Raw genomic sequence first — 20,428 nt, 5'->3', positions numbered from 1 at the left:
TTAGGCTTTGTCTATGTTGGCATTTCATCGGCAAAACTTTTGTCGTTCATGGGTGTTAAAAAAACCACACTTCCGAATGACAAAAGTTTTACCGACGAAAAGTGCCGGTGTGAACAGAAAGAGCTCTCCTGCCGACAAACCTGCTGCTGCTGGGGGATGGGGGGGGGGGAGGAGGAGAGGAGTTTTTTGTCGGCAGGAGAGCTCTCTACTAGTCAACTCTGGTAAAACACCCAGCAGCTAGGCCTTCTGGCTTTTCAGACTAACACTTGGACAGGGGCGGGGGCAGTAGGGAAGAGAAGGCAAGGGAAGGAGTGTTGCCAATTTTTGTAATTTTATATGGAGTCTTGTAATATTTGGTACTTTTCTTAAAACCCCAACTGCTGGAATCAAGTGATTACATGAGAACCCCAGCTTTCATTTAAATAAAAAAAATTCTAGTTGTCATGGTTGTGGAGAAAAGCTTGAATACATGAAGCAAGTGCACCCCAAAGCTCAGAAACCAGAAGACAAATAAAAAGGACCCAAGACTTTTAAAAACAAAAATCTTGTGTTTTTTGCGGTCTAACTCATGAATTTTGAACGCTCAAGTTGGCACAATATTATTATTGTAGACCCCATTGTGGTAGGCACTTTACAAACACAGAACAAAGAGAGATTTGCTGTCAACACTGCCACAGCTACATGGAAGGGTGGGTGAGGAGAAAGAGAAGATGTACAAGTTCACCTTCTTTATCGCGAGGAATGAAATGGAAGAAATAGGTTGTGAGAAAGGAGAGGAAAGACGTAGGCCCAGGTCCTCAAAGGTGTTTAGGCCACAGAGACTGAGATTGGAAATGAGCAGGAATAACTTTGCTAGACTTTAAAAAAACTAAAGTCCACTATGTGTCACATGTTGCTTTGGTTAGAAGTAAAGCACAAGGTTTTACAAATTCTGTACAAATGAATCTGAAACTCTTGAATCACTTGGAACATGTTCTTGGAAATTTCTCAAAACTTGCATCCAGTAGCTAGAGTTTCCATTACATGTATTGAATTATGTCTGAAGCAGAACAGGAGTCATCTAGCTAATTCTTACATGTTGCGTTTCTGATTACAACTTGATTACAATTCTTTCTCCTGAATTGCTTCTAGCACATTAGTCCTCAAGAAAATGGCTTTCAAATGGGGCAACAAGTTATGACAGAGGCAGAAAACTTGAAAAAGAATTGCTTGAAAGTTATATGGAAATATTGTAATAATTTGGCTCTTCTAATCTATTATTTATTCCACTGGGAGACAAAACGTAAATATAATTTATGAACAGCTACTGTAATTCTGTTACAATAGCCATCGCTATAATAATGAATCATCTTTTATTTTCTGATTGGGTAACGACTCCCTCTAACGTTATAAATCCTGGGTAAAATGGAATGAAGAGATATGATCCCTTCCCACAAAACATGATTTGGAACCAGCAAAAGGTTGAAGAAGAGGATAAGCTGAATACCAAACAACCCTCTCCTGCCAAAAAAAATTTTCATCAGAAAATGTTCAGGTTTTTAAACAGATCTAGTTCAGTATCTCTCATAATTTCCTTGTTAAATACAAGTAATTACAAGTAATATGATTTTTATAATAATCAGCCCTGTAAACTCAGCCTGTGCTCCGAGAGTTAAGGGGAAGTTTTTCCATTTTTCTGCTTTACCACCAGTAATAAAGTTCTAAAGGTCAAGTTATGTCCTCAGTTATGCAGCCTTGTTATTTTCAAATTGATGCCCTTAGTGATAGTGTGTAACCTCATCACTTTCAGTGGGTTTCCTCTGGTGTAACTGATTGGAACTTTAGTAAACAATTCAGTTAATAACACATTAACTTGATTAGAATCCAGGTTACTCTTCTTTGTGTCTTTGTTGTTGTTACTATACTGGTTCTGCAGGGCTCACAGGACTGTGTGGTGGTTTTTTTTTTGTTACTGTGTCAATTCACCAAGAAACTTGAGTTTGTGCCTAACTTAAGCCTATGATTAGTCTCACTGAAATCAATAAGTCTACTCACATGCTTAAGTATCTTGCTGAATTGGGGCCTTTGGTCAGCAGATATGACTGCATACACACAAGGAACAGATCTGCTGAGTAAGAAGATGCAGTTTTAACGTGGTAATTTTTAACAGTGGACCTTACAACATCCCTGTGTGACTGAGAAGAACTAATAACCTCACTTTTATAGTTAGGTCACCCTTTGGAAATGCATTTTCCTGAGGGTAACCCCTAGATAAAGTTAATTCTGTCTGTGAGGACAGAGACAAAGAGTCTGGTGGTGAAAAAGATTCCATGCTGTTGTTTCCTAGATGCAGATCTGTTTGTTCCTGCCCCCCTTCTTTACCAAATCACTTGATAGGTGATTGCCCACCAACTTTGAGAAACAGGTTTACCCAACTCCCCAGGCTTGTCTGGTAAGCACACTTCTGTCGTGATTTCAGTATATTCATAACTTTACATATAAAGTTGCTACATACATTTCATCATGATATTATTGATATTATTGACCAGTGAGTTATTAATTTTCAAATGATCCCTCACAAGGCATGTTTTGTACCAAGATTATTACAACAGTGTGTAGGGTGTGAATACAGAGGTCCATACCAGCATAGTGGTCATCTGGATATTCTGAACGATACACTAATCCCCAGTCTTGCAAAGGTTTACATCTGGGAGCAGTCCAATTGAGTATGTGTTTGCAGGATCAGGATATTGGAGTGTAATGAGGAGTTTAATATAAGTAATCTTATTATAGGACTTACAATTTTCCTATAAACTTACTGTGACAAATTCATCCCTGCTATAATCACTGAAGTTAAACAAGAGATGAATTTGCCCCATTATATTTACAACAGGTTAGTTAGAATCTGTTGAGTAAATATGATTTTTAAAATTAAATATTTATACAGTGATCCTGGAGCCATATAGGCAGATAAAAATAATGCATTTTTTTGCCTCATCAGCAAGAGGGTGTGCTCCACCTGCTGGGGAACACTTTTGACCGCTAGCTGTTATAACTCCTGTCACACGTACAAGGCATGGTAAGAATTTTCTACAGGATCTAAAGAAAGTGCTTAGTAGTGAAATAAAAGGTGCAAGTCAGTTTCAACTGCCAAGTGCATTGTTCAACAGAATGGTTCATTGTATTGAATTTCACCTCTCAATTACATTACAGTATATTGTGGTGAGATTTATGGTTATGATAACGTAACTTAAAATGACAAGCCAAGTGCTTTAAAACTCATGTTTCAGTTAAAATTGGCAGCATATAAATAGCTGCTACTATTTAGTCCTCTCTAATATTTCAAATACAGGACGATAATGGATTTTCTGATATGGTATATGCTGAGTGGATAAATGCTAGACAGGGCTCAGTGATTCTTGTTGAAAATTTTTTAACTTGCCCAGACAGTGTGTCTAATTATTAAATGCTGATTTTAAGGCTTCCAGATCCCTGGATGAAAGGTTGGGTTTGTTCTTTTGCTGAACAGTTTTGTAACAGGAAACCTGGCTGCATTACTTTTATCCAGCCAAGAAACAGTATTTATCTGCCATTTTATACAGCATAGTTCCATACACATACACAGATCATAGCAGAAAAATCATTAGCATTGTTTTCTTGTGTGCAAAACAAATTTCATGATTTTATATAGGAACATGGGATTAATCATCACAGAGACCATCACTCGACTATTTAATCTAGAGTCCTGACCATGGTAGTAGCCTATATCACACATTTCTGCAGAAGTTAAAAAAAGAAAGAAATGTTTTTGTGTATGATCGTGATACTAGCTCTCAGCTTTACAATCCTACCAGACTTGCCTGAAACGGAAAGCTACTGTCCTGAGAAGGAACAGCATTACAACTGCTCCTGTGGCATTCCACACTGCCATTCAGTATTTGGGGCATGATTCTGCAATGATAGGACTTTCGGAATTTAGAGATGCCATTTGGATACCTGTGCCAGGCAGACAATATCAGTAAAATTTAGCTATGTACCTTATATTTGTAAGACTCATAGACTGTAAGGTCAGAAGGAGCCATGATGATCATCTAAGTCTGACCTCCTGCACATTGCAGGCCACAGAACCTCACCCACCCACTCCTGCAATAGACACATAACCTTTGGCTGAGTTATTGAACTCCTCAAATTATGATTTAAAGACTTCAAGTTACAGAGAATCCACCATTTACACTAGTTTAAACCTGCAAGTGACCAGTGCCCTATGCTATAGAGGAAGGTGAAACCCCACAGCGTCTCTGCCAATCTGACCCCAGGGAAAATTCTTTCTTGACCCCAAATATGGTGATCAGTTAGACCAGGGGTCGGCAACTTTTCAGAAGTGGTGTGCCGAGTCTTCATTTATTCACTCTAATTTAAGGTTTCTTTAGAAGGTCTCTTTCTATAAGTCTATAATATATAACTAAACTATTGTTGTATGTAAAGTAAATAAGGTTTTTTAAATGTTTAAGAAGCTTCATTTAAAATTAAATTAAAATGCAGAACCCCCGGACCGGTGGCCAGGACCCGGGCAGTGTGAGTGCCACTGAAAATCAGCTCGTGTGCCGCCTTTGGCACGCGTGCCATAGGTTGCCTACCCCTGAGTTAGACCATTAGCATGTGGGAAAGACCCACTAGCCAGACACCCGGGAAAGAATTAGCTGTAATAACTCAGAACCCTCCCCATTTAGTGTCCCTCACAAGCCATTGGAGATATTTGCTACTAGCAGTTGCAGATCAGCTACGTGCCATTGAAGGCAGTCTCATCATACCATCCCCTCCATAAACTTATCAAGCTCAGTCTTGAAACCACTTAGGTTATTTTGCCCCCACTGCAAAAGCGGGGCAAGGAAGCCAACTGATTCTCTAGACTCCCCGTTTTCTTGGACCACCCTTGGGAGCACATAGTACTAATGAATACAACATTGGGCACACTGTGGAACACACATTTGCAGGAGCTGTGATTACAGGGGCCAACAAGAGCCATTGCCATCTTGTGCAAGTTAAGAAAGCTGACCCTGGCTCCTTCCAGAGATGTAAAAGTGGAAGAGAATGGGGAGGACAAACCTTGACCCCGGTGAAAGTATTCAAAGGGAACACCCTGAGTTGAAACTTGCAGTTTATCCCTAGATGGAGAGAATGAGGCATTACTCCTCTGATAAGAAGTCACTTATTAGATTGGAATGGGAATGAGTGCGAGGGAAGAATATCTGTATGAAAGAAAATGGGAAAGTAGGTGAGAATACATTCGTGTCTCCCTTCTGTAGGATAAAGTGATATTGAAACTAAATCTCCTGTTAAATAGCTTCAAGGGTCACATGGTAGGATAGACGATGGAGGCCAGGGAGGAAAATATGGAGGGTGAACTGAAAATAGCAACAACAACAAAAGGTTCAATGGGCCCAAGCAAAGATTAGTGGACAAAGAAACAACAGCAGCAATCTTGTTTTACCACAAACTCTAAGTGATAACTCAAAATTAGCCAATCTGGGGGGGGCCTCAGGTCAAATACCAACTCCTTGAATAAGAGAGAGAAAAGAGCTATAGTGGTTTGGACACAGATAACACTAGCAGCAAAAAAACTACCTGAAACCTTACATGGAAGTTTAATTGCTCAAGAAGAAACGCAGAGTCCTTCCATACTGTTTACTTTTATTTTGTGAAGAGAAAAATATAAACTCAGTAATAAACAAATGCTCTCTGTCGCTACAGCAGAGGGTTACAAAGAGTAAAACCAAATACAAGGAACTAGAACACGCAACTCTGGAAGTAGTGTTTGCACCACCAGCACAGAAGGAGTGAAAAGTGTCTTTGGCAGCCCCTGAAAACACGAAACATCTCACACCAGCTTATGATAATATCAAAGCAGACCCAGTAATACTTGGTGGTATCTGTGACAGGCAGCACGCAAACTTTTGGGGATCCTCATGCCTCTGATGCACCCCAAATCCCAGTTTCCCTAATAAAGTGAAGATATTGCTGAGATATTGTTAATATCTGGTAACAAATCCAGGCATTGGAGAGATGTGCGGAAGGTAAGACCCAGGAGACTTCCTTGCATAGCACAGAAAAGTTGTGAGAGAAAAAATTAGAATTCTGTTGGGAATGTGAGTCACTATATAACAAAGGCAGCTATGCCGCAGTATTGCTAACACAGGCCCTTAGAATGAGAAGGCAGTCTCTAGGGAAACAAGCTGTCAAAAGGAAGCTCAGGGAATCTACATGGGTGACCTGTGAACTAATCCTGGGGCTGCAGGTTTTACTTAGTAGGTTATAGATGGTTTGGTATGTTTATCCAGCCAGCTCAGAGGCATTTTGCATCAGACTATCTTTGTTCTGATGTTATCTACAGCCTAATAAATGAGACCTCTCTGAGCTGTTTTACTTTTGAATTAAGGCAAAAAGCCCCTGGCGGTTAGTGGTAGGAACTGAGGCCCAGCTACATCTGGCACAAGAAATGGGATTTTGACCTCATTTGTGTGACAACCATGAGGAGGTCTAGTCCCTGGCAGATATTAGTTTGATCAATGCTCAGACTAGCAGCTCTTAGGGGAACCACCAGACGATGCAGCACCGAGCCCTCAATACAATCATAGTCCTTAGCAGATTTGTCTTGTAGGACATGATAGGCAGATTATGCTTCAGACATAGGATTATTGGTTCTCCTGTGTTCCACATCTCGTTAACCCAGTAGGTTACTATGGTGTTTTGTTATACTGCAGGGGCCACCTTGGCTGTCAGTAATTGGGACTAATGTGCCAGAAGGAATTACAAAATTGATGGCCTAACAGTAACTGATGCAAGAGTAGCTACAATCCCAGCTAGCTGCTCAAGTGCAGCTACCAGCCTAACTGGCAGGCTAGGAATAACAGCAACCCCAGACACTCTGGGTGCCCAAGCTTGCGATCTCCTGCTCAATTTGCAGCACCAGCCATTAATTCCAGTTTCCCAGTCACCACCATGGGCCCCGGGCTGCAAGCGAGAGGCCACAGGCTCAACAAGTGGCCCTGCTCGCACTGGAAGCTGTGAAAAATCAGAGATAGCTGCTAGAAGATGGGGAGCTACCACCAGAAAGAAAAGGTCAGGGAGAGCTGGTGACAGCCCCCCACAAGCTCCAGGCAGGACGGAAAGGTGAGGAATTAATCTGATGACTGGTCCTTTTTTCTTAAACTGATCCCTGTGTATTACACATCTGAATCAATCAGAACAAGCAACCCCAGAAAGCACCATGATTGTGTACAGCCACATTTATCTCCAGTAAAGCTGTGGCAAAAAGTCCTGCTACGGAGACCATTCCAATGAGGAAATCTTCCTGGTATCCCAAGTCAGTTGTCTCCCACATATTATTTCTTTTAGTCTAATTTTCTGTTTAAAATCATGGGGAAATATTAATAAATATCAAACTTTTGGATTGTGACAGAGCCAACAATAGGCAGAAGGAATTAATAAAAGGTTAAAACTGGCAGAATTTTTTTTGGACAGAATTACAAAATTAGGGGATCTGCGGAATACATTAGATGTAATACATTTGGAGTCGATGAAAGAAGTTCAAAGATTTTCTGACAAAGTCAATGACCAATGGAAGATCACGTAAATAGGTTTTGTATTTTAACGTGTATGGTGCAATTTTAATTTTTTTCTATATAAAAAAAAATCTAAAAATAAACCACATCTGTATGTAAACACATTTTATTAAAAATACATATTTTCTGTTTTACATAAAAAGAACCCCCACCATAATTAAACATTACTGAAAGTCAAACTGGAATTCTACTTGGAAAAATACAAGATTTTCATAAACAAAGAGAGATACAGCACAGCACTCAAAATCATTTTCACTTGGGACATATTTTGCAACTCACATTAACACTCCTTAGTAGATAACCGTGCAGTGCATTTATGAACTATACACGATGCAACATAATATCTTTAACAGAGATGGCCTGAATTGAAACCCAGAAACTTTGGGATCCACAAGCATCACAGCTCAGGCCCATCTCAGAGTTTCAGAAAGGTACAATTTTCAGAGCAAGGTTTTATCAGCTTAACAGCAATTTATGTTAATAAGGCCTAAATAGTGCAGAAAATCAGTCAAAATGCAAAACAGCTGCCAAAAAAATCAGAAAATCCACCAATTTAAAAAGATACCTATATGGAACACATCACCAGATGCATTTGCTTTCAATTGAAAATCCTCTTTACAGAATAAGAGCCCAGAGTCTTATAAGGTGCTGATCGTGTAGAGAAGCTGAGCACCCCCAATTCCTTGTCAAGTCAATGGGAGTTGCAGGCACTGAGCATCGCTCTAGAGTGCTCGGCACCTTGCAGGTTCAGTCTCTAGAGGCAGAAGAGACACTGGCCATGGCTCAGGAATGTTTAATGGCAAACTCAAATCATTCAGAATAAGGCATGGGGGTGGGCCTCCAGTCAGTGTTTCCTTTGCTATAGTGACCCGGACTAAGCAGGTAGCAGCATGCATAGCAGAAACAAATATTACAATTATCTGTAGCAGGACAAGGAAAATGACCTTAAAGCATAGTTCCTCTCTGAAAAATAACTGTATAGGAATGGCCCCATAGAGTTCATGTGTATTATGACGCCATATAAAATGTTCTCTGGTTGAAAGTAAGACCATATCTTTTCTAACTCCCTGCTCTGCAAACTTAGTCTGGGGTCTAAATAAGGTCGAGGCATTCCTTTTCAACACACTAACAACAGAAATAAAGATCCTGGGAGGGCATCAGTTGCCCTGTGGAATATTTATTACTAGTGCTAATACATGGAGAAGGAAAGATCCCAGCTTGACTCTCAGATCCCAGCTTATGTTTACAGGGCAAGGAATTAGAAACAATTTTTTTTTCATTTTTAAATTGCGAACGGAGCAAATTTGCTATGGAGTAAATGAGACACAAATACACAAACTCCACAGTGCCACTAACACAAAGTCACTTTTCAGACTGGAACCACATTTCAAACATGAAAAGATTTGAACATATCAGAAACACAGTGAGTCAGAAATGTCTGTACTGAGAATATTACACTTCAGTGTAAGGCCAGGATTTTCAGATGTGACTAGTAATTTTCAGTACCCAACCTGAGAAACCTTGATTTTTCAGAGGCTGTGTGCTAGCACTTTATGAAAAATCAGGGTCCTTTAATGTATCTCAAATTAGGGTTTATAATCACTTAAACTTTGAAAAATCTTAGCTTATATGTCTACTTATGAAGCTTACAGATGACTAGGGACCTCATTTTAGGGGGATGGAAACTTCTCTTCAAAGGGAGCCTAGAAACCAACTTGGGTCAAAAAAACAACAACAATTGAATAGGGGAGAGATATTGAAGCCAAGGGTTGGAAAGGTGAAATCCTTATCTATAAATAAATAAAATATAGCCTGAAAAGCCTGACAACCACTGTTTAAAAAAAAAAAAAAACTTTCCATTAATATCACCTTTGAAAATACATAAGCTTGTTTTCATTAATATATACATTAAGACATCCAGAATGATGAATCTTTCCCCATGTGGTTACAATCTGCTTCCCAGAGGGGCATGTTGATAGCCTGTTTATAATACAGCAAATAGTGTTCAATATTCTGTAAAGTTGTTCAAGGTTTATGCAATACATTTGAAATCTGGAGGACATTCTGCTCCAGAACAGAATAATGCTAAAGCAGTTTTCATTTTAGGCTTGTACTACTCGATGACGACGCCCCTTAAAATACAATATTCAAGTTTTAAACCAAAATGTTTGAATTACAAGTGGTATTTTTAAATAAATCATAAAATGGAAAAATCTGATGAGAGTCATAATTTATCAAAATCCACTGAATGGAATGAAAATGCACTGAAGAAGAGCAGGGAAAAAATCCCAACCTCTGAGATTTAGCCTAGGCCATTGCAATAGGACTGAGAACTATTAGTTGAACTGTTTTTTTTTTTTTTTTTTAAATCTCTGATTTTTACTTTGAGATTAAAGGGTAATTTGACACTAATGCTGCATTTGAAGTTCATAAGCAGATGGGTTTTGTTTATGCACAGTGGAAAACAAAGAACATGGTAACAAGACTTAATTAGTTTGTCAAATACTGTTTTCAGAGATCACATCCCAAAATACATGCAAGGCTTTGTAGCCCATTTCCTACTCATCCTCCTGCTCCAACTGGCAGATCACATTCTTCAGAGTGTGCCATCCTGCAATGGGAACCCCACAAAAAGCCCCATTGTCTTTAGTAGGGCAATGCACAGTGGAATGGGTCTACCTATATAATTCTTATTGCAGGATCGGGACCTAGGAATACCTCATCAAATCAGTAAAGAAGTTCAAAACACCTTTGGTCTGAATAAGCAGGAGGAGGAGTGGATGTGCCAGAAGGTCTCTGTAAAAATTATTTTTGATCAATGGCATGTCATTACAGCATTAGCAGCAGTCAATATTTTCTAGGAGTAAATTCAAAGAAGAGATCGGTCAGAAATACATTAAAAAGTAACAGACTTAAAAATATTGTGGACCCAATTCTCTATGGTCTTCAACCTTGTACAGTCTGATTTGGGAATATATTACATCCACTTTGCACAGGTGTAAATGATTAAACATGAGGCAAAGCAGCAGAGAATCAGGCCTTCAATTTCCAAGGTTTGAGCCAGAATAAACATTTGGCTTTCGAAACACGTTTTGTTTTCTTTAAGAAGCATGTGTTACAACAGGAATGTCAATTTCAATGGCAGAGAGCCGAGATCGTGCAGAATAGGGCTGGGAGGCATAGCTATGCATGCTCGAGGCATGGGAATAGAGAGGCTGCCAGAATGGGGACGGTAAGGTTTTGCATGCACAATACCACAGAAATAACAGAACTGAAGTGAAAAACAGGCCTCCTGCACTGGCAATGGTAATATACACTGAAATATCAAAGGTAAAAACTGGCTCATATTTTTTGTTCAGGTAGTTATTATAAAAAATTACCCAGATTGATGGTGTGAGACAAATGGCACATGCAAGTAGAAACAACAGACCAGCCACAAGGTGGCAGCCTGGACTATTTACAAGACATTTAGCAAGTTTGATGTTTGGTACATTTGACACAAAGGCCGTGTTACACATGCCGATCAAACACAGCAGCAGAGCGGAGACAGCAGTTAGCATACTACAGGGGAGCGCAAATTGGAGAACCCGTAAATCCAGCTGATCGACTGCTGTGTACCACTCTGTGTCATATATCACACAGTCTCTGCTTCCATCAAAGCGCGCACACTTAATCCAGAGTCCAGTGTAAACGGTCAGATTCTTTTCATTTTTGTTGAATGTGTGCAGCCTCATCAGTCTCCAGTTAGGAAGTAAAACTGCAGCAAAAAGTCCTGCTACCGAGGCTGTTCCACTGAGGAAGGCCAGTACTGTCGCTGCATGAACATCCCGGCAGCCCATGTTGGCCCACAGAAAACACTCCCTGTGATGAAAAGAGATGGGTTTAGAAGGGAAGAGTCTTAAAAGGAACATTTTAACATAGCAGAAGAGCAAACTTCAGGACCTGCTTCTCCACAGCCATGCACCATGTGGAATCTTTTACACTAGTGTAAAATGAGTGCGAAGTGGGTGTAAAACACTGCCATTTGGGTTCAGTAGCTTTTTACACACATTTTGCACAGGCCTAAGCATTGACACAAAGCGCAAGGCAATGGAGAGTCAGCCTTTGATAAATTACTGTCAGTAACTGTCAAGCATTAAGAACAAACAATTAACAGCCCCACCGATCAGCCTTCCCTCCCTCCCCATCAGTTGTTTCATGGCGTGCAGGAGGCTCTGGAGTGGAGGGGGAGGAGCGAGGGCACGGCAGGCTCAGGAAAGGGGGTGGGAAGGGGAGGAGTGGGGGCAGTGAGCACCCCCCCAGCATTCTGGAAAGTTGGCGCCTGTAGCTCCAGCCCCGGAGTTGGCGCCTATGCAAGGAGCCGCATATTAACTTCTGAAGAGCCACATGTGGCTCTGGAGCCACAGGTTGGCCACCCCTGATCCAAACTTACCTTTTTTTTTAAAAAGTGAGGTTTTGAACACACACAAGATACAATTACTTGTTACCTTCCTACCACATATTTGAGGCAGATACAAACAAATTAACCAGATGCAAAAAAAAGTGAGTCTTTTGTCTGTGGTATTTTTGTTTTATAGTAAAGTACAAAAAAAGCAATTAGACTTGCTTGTTAAAAAGTTATATATGTCAGTTCTCTCTGTACTGAACTCCCAGCACACAGGGTCCTAGAACCTGGGCTCCAGACTGAGCCCAGAAGTCTACACAGCACTGAAACAGCCCAACAGCCTGAGCCCCGCATGCCCGAATCAGCTGACACAGGCCAGCCACGGGTGTCTAGTTGTTGTGTAGACATACCCTCACTTACCACAAAGGCACCATTTATACACTGCACACCTAGCTGAGGGTAGGCCACACCCTCCTCATCTTACTCAGAGGAGCACTCTGATGGGAGTTAACGGGACTATCCCATGAGTAAAACAGCTCAAAGGTGCCCCTTTCTCTGTACCACAGTTTACTTAACATACGCCTCAATCTAAATGTTTCGAGCCGCATCAGTGCATATAAGAGGCCAAGAAATAATAGATACATTTACGCCTCTAAATTTGGGAGGTAATTTTAGCTTTACTATGAGATCAAATGTTGTGTCTTGCAGCTTAGACACTAGTGGAAAAACAGACAAGCTTGAGAAGGGCATATCTGTCAGGCAGCTATGATAAGACACAAGTCCCCTGGTGGGACAGCATTCTCAGCAGTGGGGCCACTGGCTATGGAACTCCCTGCCAGAAGAGATCAGAACAAGCTCAAGATTTATCAGAGGTCAACTGCTAACCCACTTTGTCCACAGATCTCTTTGCAATAACCGAAACTATAAAAGCAGTTAAGGGTCTTGGGAAGCAGGGAAAGAAAACATATGAGGACAGAGAGGTCAGGTCACCTCTCAGCATCCTCAGATACCTGAGGATCCAAGGGAAACATACAGGTATCTAGTTTTTCCATAGAATACTGGTAGATGTAATTATGCCAGTGACTCTGTGCCCAGTTCTAGTGAGGGTTAGGACCGCATGGGTAACTCTGTCTGCTGTACCAGATACATGGACAGAGGACATCAGTCTTCAGTCTGTTTTTGGCTGCCTCTAGACCATACTACAAGATCTATTTATATTGGCTGGCCTATTGCTGTTTTGTGAGTGCCATCTCCTTTTTTTTTTTTTGCACACCAGCTATCCCTTTCTAGCCAACCGTATCTGATTGGTCCTGCTTTGAGCAGGGGGCTGGACTAGATGACCTCCTGAGTTCCCTTCCAACCCTGACATTCTATGATACTTCCTACACCAGTGGGGCCTTAGATCAGCTTAAGACACCCGTGGCTGGCCTGTGCCAGCTGACTCACACTCAGGCTGTGGGGCTGTTTCACTGCTGTGTAGACTTCTGGGCTCAGTCTGGAGCCCGGGCTCTAGGACCCTGCGAGGTGGGAGTGCAGTTCAGAGAGAATTGACATATTTTGTGGTATGGTTTTCCTGGTGGTGATTGGATTTGTCTTGCTCCAGACTTGCTTTAATATTGTATGGGTGTGTATTTGGGCTGGATTTCTTTTAGATTCATTTTATAGCCTAGTTTTACATGGTGTTTACATGTTTTCTGTGTGCATTTTAAATATTTGTATTTGATAAGTGCATATCCAAATCCAAAGGAACTCAGAGACGAGGAACAAAGGGAGAGAGGGTAGATCTGGTCCTATTGTGAGCTCATGAAGGAGAAACAGAGACATTGTAGGGTTTATTTGGATAGCTGGGTACATTTTCCTAATCGCAAAAGAGCTGGCATTGTGAGGGAATGGTATAGCCATACAATCCAGCACAGTACAGTGCTCCTTCTCTCCTCTCCAGATTCATAAACCATCACTTCAGCCAATCCAGTATGTTTAAATGAAGAGAGAGCATTTGCTATGCTGTCAACGCTGGGGATTAGTAGAAATGCAGATGGTAAACAGGATACAAGTGCTATAACATGAAGCAGATCATTTTGAAATTGTGTTTCAAACACAACATCTTCCTGGTGTGCAAGAATTAGGAATAGACAAATGATTCAAGGCTCCTGAGAAATGTTTTGAGAAACAGCTAACAACCTCTTTGAAGGATACGTGCTTCATATGCTACTTTAGTAGAAATTGCAGCTACTTGTGGACATTACAGAGAACACACCTTCTGTAGTAAACAACCTCTTATACATTCATGTTTCTATTCATATGCTAATGATGATGTTAAAGGAAACAGTGGCCCAGTAGTTATTTCCAAATCTGTTGTGGCCATGATGACACAACACACAAACAGTAAAGGTTCTGTAAGGACCTATTTTGCCTGTAAACCAGCATTCAGGTGATGAATGCTATATGCCATGGGGATGGACTCTAGGAAAAGCCATCAGCTAGACTAGATAGATGCCAAGGGTGACAAATTCTGATGTAGCTACAAAATATCTTTCCTATTGTTATTGCAGGTGGTGGAAAAAAGGAACAGGAGGAGTTTGGCAGCTGAAGGAGGGGCTAGACAGGGAATAGGTTCGGAAACATGGGATATTATGGCATCAGACATAAGTGACTAACTGGCTGCCCATGTCATCATGGGAGTGGTGTAGGGAGAGAAGTACTTGTAAACTCTCTCCCAATTACCCCACGGCCATCCACTGATATATCCTTCAGGCCTCCCTGCCTAATCCTCATTGTAAAACCTTCCCTACACAGGAGTTGATCCAGCTCCCACTGCAATCAATGGAAAACTTCGATTGACTTCAGTGAGAGCTGGGACAGGCCCTTAGAGATTAAACACAGGGAGCAGCTTCACCTGGCTGGGTCCTAGCACTGCCTAGTTTGACACATAGTGGAGTTGGAGGCTCTCCAAATCCCAGAGAACAGAGAGCACCGAGCAGTATCCTCATTGTCCATTAGAGCAGAAAAAAGACAAAGACTGACCAGTCTTTTGGATGAGATGTAAAACTGAGGACCTGACCATTTGTTGTAATTTAGGCTCCCCTACCACATGTGCAAGGTTGTTAGCTAAAATATGCTGACCAATTTTTCAATTTAGGTAACTACACTTTAGCTTTTTGTGATTTCAACTGAATACAGTACTTTCCCTCCCACCTTCCTGTTCTAAGTTCTAGTGTTGTGGTGCACTGCTAAAAACGAGCTTTGGGTTCCATGGAGCTATACAAGTTCTCTTTACTAAGTGGGCACCGAGTGTCAACCGTCCTCTCCATCTCTGTGAGTGGTCCTTCTTGTACTGTGTGCAGAAGCTGAAACTTGCCATTCTGTTCTTCAGAGTCTGATCCTGCATTCCTCACAACAGTATCTGAGCATCTGTCAGCAATGCAATGTGCAACATGACTAGCATCTGTCACGTGCTACAGTTCCGCAGTTAGGGAGAGGTCTCCAGGATTCTCAATCTGCAACTTCTCACCAACGCTACACAACTTATTCAAAAGCCTTAACACAGAAAAAAAAAAATCTAGAATAAAAATGATTTTATTCTTCACATGTTCAAATATTCAGGCAGGACAAATACTAGTGACAACTCTCAGAGTTGACCTACCCAAGCTTTCCCCAACTGGATTACTCACAGCCTCTTCTGGCTCTCCAACAATAGGGAAGTGAAATGGGAAGAAATATGGTCTTGTGTTTAGAACAGGCACAGAAATCGAGGGACCTGGGTTCTCATACGTCAATATGCACTTCATTATGCAAATAATGGCAGGGAAAGGAGTGTACATATTGGGTAGAGGTTGAATCTTTTTCCTCTTCATGGAGGGAAGGTCAAACCACTCTGAGATATAGAAATAGCACTTTTCTTTCTCTGGTTACTAAAGACTTCACTTCTCTCCTCCACTTTGTGGGGTCAGGCAGTGTAGTGGGGTGGTTACCCCGCTCCTGCCGGAAGGGTTTAAAACAGCCCTGGCAGAGAGCTGGGGCAAAGGGAAAAGCTACTGGGCTGATTGGGGAAGTAGCCACAGCTGGGCCATACCCCAGTCAGGCCCCTGCTGGCCTGTATAAGAAGGCTGGGAGCCAGGCACTCAGCAGTCTCTCTCTGCCTTCAGAGAGAGAAGGGCCTGGCTGCAGGGAGCTAGACAGGGTACCTGTAGTGGAGCAGGGCTGGGGAAAAGCTAAGGAGCTGGGGTGCTCCAGCCTGGTAGGAGGCCAAGGGGTACTGGGGGTTGCAGAGGGCAGCCCAGAGCTAGGCCAAGGCAGCAGGTACAAACCCTCCTTGCCAGTGATGAGTGGCCTATACTGCAGACTGCCCCAGGGAGCGGGGGCTCGTTGGTGATTGGCAGTGGCTTTATTCTGAGGTGAGGTAGGGATAGTGGGTGAGGGTCCCCCAGGGAGAGGAGACCCTAGTACTGAGGGGTGTACTGCCAGGGGGCAGCACCCCAGATACAAGGGCACTGGGGTCTGGGAGGGACATGGGGCCAGAGGACAGGTGGATCACCATCCTGCAGGGGGTGCTCCAGGATGCTGGAAGAGCTAATTCCCGAGATGACCAGCAGGAGGCGCTGCAGGGGTGAGTCCGGACCCTCTACAGGCAGTTATCTCTAATCACACAGACAGTGGCAATTTGCCCTATGTGGCAAATATTGTTAGGCAGGATGTGGCTTCAATTGCTAATATTGCTCAGAGGTGAACTGCTTGCATAAGGACAGATAATACATACTCACCAAAAGGTGTATTCAAATAAGGAGAAACCCTGGCAACTGTTGGGAGCAGAAAAGATGTGCTCTTGAATCTAGGAAAGAGAACATATGAGGAAAATGTCAATTGCATGTTTTCTTTCATGCAATTCCAGTTGCAGCATTAATACAGAAATTCTGAAATGGCTGCAAGCAGGGAAAAGCCAAGCCAACCCTTCTCCAACACACAGCTTAGAATGCAAGCCACCTTCCTGGCATTGCCTTTATTGTTAACTTAAATAAAACAACAGAACATTACATTCAGCCTAAGCTTTCTCCAGTCCTAGAGTTTTTCCCTACAGGACCACCTATGCCTCTGCCCCTCTCTCTCTCTTTGTGCCAAGGATATTTAATCCCCAGCCTGATGTCAGAGTACCTCAGCAGAAGAGACCTGTGTTGCTGGGGAAGTTCCCAGACTCTGTCACAGAGCTATTCTGAACCTTGAATCTACATTCCTAGTGATAAATACATTTCAAGTTATCTCAGCTTTTGGTTACCAATTTGACTTTAGCCAGTCGGGGTGAGATCCTCTCACAGACTTTCCTTACCCCCATCCTCGGTGCCTTGCTCCCCCAATTTCTTGGTTCTCAAAAGAGCTCTGCTGATCAGTGCTTAGAACAGGGGTGGGCAAACTATGGCCCGCAAGCTGTTTTAAGCCTGTGAGCTGGACCAGTGGCTTGGCCCCGCTCCAGCCGGGGCGCTGGGTCAGGGGCCAGACCATGTGGCGCGGCCCCGCTCTGGTGCTCCAGCCGGCGTGCAGATTCTTTGTCAGTGGATGAACTACGTCAAACACACAACAGTCCCTTACTTCAATATAGGCTTAGCCTGTGGGCACAATACTATTAACAGTTACAGAACATTCTGCTTTACCCTAAATGGTAGAGACTTCTCTTCCTGGAGTTGAAGATCTTGAGTTCTAGTCTCACTAGTCAATATGTAGGCTAGGCAGCACCTGTGCGCAACAATGGGGCACAATTGTTGGACTTGAACAGCTGTGCACCCCACCTGCTTAAGAACTAGTTTTAAATTGTGGGGAAGAGGAACATGAAATGTATTAGCTAGCATGTACGTGTAGTACTGCATCCTAGTAGATGGAATGTCAGACCTGCTAAAGTGTGGGATCAAAGGCATCCTTTATGCCTGACACACACAAGCTATAAAACTCAATACCACTGTTTATATATATATAAAAACACAGAGATTCTCTCTTAGCTCATATTTTAAAGGTATTTTGGAACAGAACATCCTCAGTAGAGCTGATTAAGCAATGGATAAAATTATTCATTGCTTATATTTAGTGAAGAAAGCACTAATCAGTACATTATTTGGTAAGCTCTCAAGGTGGGTGAATGTTTAAAATAAAAATAAAAAAAGTGTATTTAATGTATAATAGCATTTTTATCAGATACATTATTCAATGACTATATAACCCACTCTATTCCCAAGTCCTAGCTCCGTATTCATTCACCCAGGAACTCTGCACGTTCTTAGAGGGTAGAATAAATTATGCCTATGCAGCCACAGATTTGCTAAAAGAGGAAAAGATACAACTACACAGCCCCAACTTTGCAAAAGCCTATAAACAAGTCACATCTAGAGAAGCCTAATATAACACAGATCACAGATTTATAGATAGAGGCCTCAAATTAGTGGGTTTCAGGAATATTCTACACTACAACAACATTTTCAAAAGATTGTGTCAAGTGTAATTATTATGGTAATTGATCCAAAAAGTGCATTGAGTTATGGTTAAAAATACAGCAAGCACACTAATTCACTAACCCAGAGACCTTTCAGTGAATGCTAGAATATATTACAGTGGTAATATTTAACAATCACAGGTATAATCTCATTTACCAAAACAAACTAAAAGTCAACAAGAAACCTAGAATCTTGCAATGTAGCAATACTGAGAGCCCAGGCTAAAGTTGAGCATATTTCAGAGTATACAAACAGCAAATGCAAGTGCCTCCTGTGACTAATGAAAAGATGAAGGAACTGTTGTTAAACAGCCTACGACTAACCCCTACAAATGGCAGCATTGCGTGGGTTAGAATGTGAATCAGGACATAATTATCATCAAAACAACTTCAGGCTGATTATTCACCCCTCCCCCCAACACCGCATTTTTATTACATTTGAACATGAACACCCAGTAATAAGGAAAGAGCCCAGTTCTCTCAGGAAATCTAGGCAACTAAGCTCCCATTTCGTGCTATAAAGATATAAATAAAAAGGGATCATCATTACAATTCTGCTTCTCTCCCACCTGCAGATATGCAATCATGGTTTTTCATTAGCTATAAACACTGAAATCCACCCGATCCTAAATAGAAAAGGCTAAAAAACATTGTGGGTAAATGACTGTAAAGCAACAACGTTACTAATCACACATACCCCCTTCCTACGCACGCAACTCGTTATTTGCAAATACTAAGGAGCGGCTGGTGTTGCTGTTATTCCCTTTTCCTCAGCCTTTCAGGAAGTCGTGGCCTTTCCCAGAAATGCTCAAAGGCTTCTGGGATTGTAGTCCCGCTTCTCCCCTAATGTATAATTTATCCCGGTTTCCAAAACTACAACTCCCAGGATTCCCTCTTGGAACGATTTCCTATCCAATATCCTTCCAAATCTGCTCCTTACAGCCTATTCCTGCTATGCCACTGTGGTGTAATGTGATCAAGCCCTGCAGCCAATCACCATCTTTTTGCTAATAGGTAAGGACTGTAACACACACACACACACACACACACACACAAAACACAGAGATAAAATGGAACTATATTTGTATGCAAAAGTTATACAAATAACTGTAAATGCTTCTCAGAGGTCTTTTTCAGCATCACCAACCCCCAACATAAAAAATCTTGAGTTAGGTCTCCAAAAATAACAGGAGTACTTGTGGCACCTTAGAGAGCATCATGTATATATATCTCCTCAATATATGTTCCATTCTATATGCATCCGAAGAAGTGGGCTGTAGTCCACGAAAGCTTATGCTCTAATAAATTTGTTAGTCTCTAAGGTGCCACAAGTACTCCTGTTCTTTTTGCGGATACAGACTAACACGGCTTCTACTCTGAAACCTGTCTCCAAAAATGATGAGCTTGGCTTAAAAATCATTAAATGTAAAAAATAATAAATTTGGGTTTTTTAAATTTTCCTTGTGCCCGAGGTCCAAAAGGCTAAGTTTTCAAGCATTCCACCACAACCACAAGGAGGATAGAAATTTACAAAAAGAAAAGAAAAAAAAAGCTGAGATTCTCATAATCCCATAACTCCAGAAACTGCTGCTTAAAAAAAACAACAAAAAAACAAAGAACCACAACCATACCCACAATATCACAAAACTCACAGTAAAATCATGGGAATTGTCAGCGCTGCTTTTCCCAAGAAGTTTACAGTAGCTTCTCTTCTAGGAATTGTATAATACCTATCTCTTTTCATCACTAGATTTCAAAGCATTTTACAAAGAAGTAGAGGATCATTATCCTGATTTTATAGATGGAGAAACTGAGGCATGGCAAGCTGAAGTTACTTGCTCAAGGTCATCCAGCAGGCCAGTGGCTTTTTATGGAATAGGTCCAATAAGGGTTCTGTGGGTCATTTGTAGGCCACCTAAGTTTGCCTGGGGCAGATTCAGCAAGTCTAAAAGATCACTACATGCTGGAAAT

The 20,428-nt window shown here is 41.6% G+C and overlaps 1 protein-coding gene across 2 annotated transcripts; it reads right to left on the bottom strand.

Annotated features, from left to right (window-relative positions):
* Positions 1-7,691: 7,691 nt before the first annotated feature.
* Positions 7,692-19,312, bottom strand: CLDN12 (claudin 12). 2 transcript variants are annotated; one of them, XM_005282413.3, is made up of 3 exons: positions 19,155-19,312; positions 16,746-16,813; positions 7,692-11,462 (listed from the first exon to the last, which is right to left on the bottom strand). In XM_005282413.3, the coding sequence occupies exon 3, from the start codon at positions 11,438-11,440 to the stop codon at positions 10,703-10,705; it is 738 nt and encodes a 245-aa protein (XP_005282470.1). In that variant the 5' UTR covers positions 11,441-11,462; positions 16,746-16,813; positions 19,155-19,312; the 3' UTR covers positions 7,692-10,702. The 2 variants fall into 2 exon arrangements, with proteins under 2 accessions (XP_005282470.1, XP_042717132.1); XM_042861198.2 differs by lacking the exon at positions 19,155-19,312 and adding an exon at positions 17,628-17,679.
* Between the last annotated feature and the right edge of the window lie 1,116 nt (positions 19,313-20,428).

The sequence above is a fragment of the Chrysemys picta genome, chromosome 2 (genome assembly GCF_011386835.1).
Source record: "Chrysemys picta bellii isolate R12L10 chromosome 2, ASM1138683v2, whole genome shotgun sequence".
Classification (NCBI taxonomy): Eukaryota; Metazoa; Chordata; order Testudines; family Emydidae; genus Chrysemys; species Chrysemys picta.
The sequence above is the reverse complement of the archived record's forward strand: the minus strand, read 5'-3'. Positions and strand labels throughout refer to the sequence as shown.

Coding starts and splice junctions, on each gene's coding strand:
- CLDN12 (XM_005282413.3), bottom strand. CDS start 11,440: ATGGGCTGCCGGGATGTTCATGCAGCGACAGTACTGGCCTTCCTCAGT.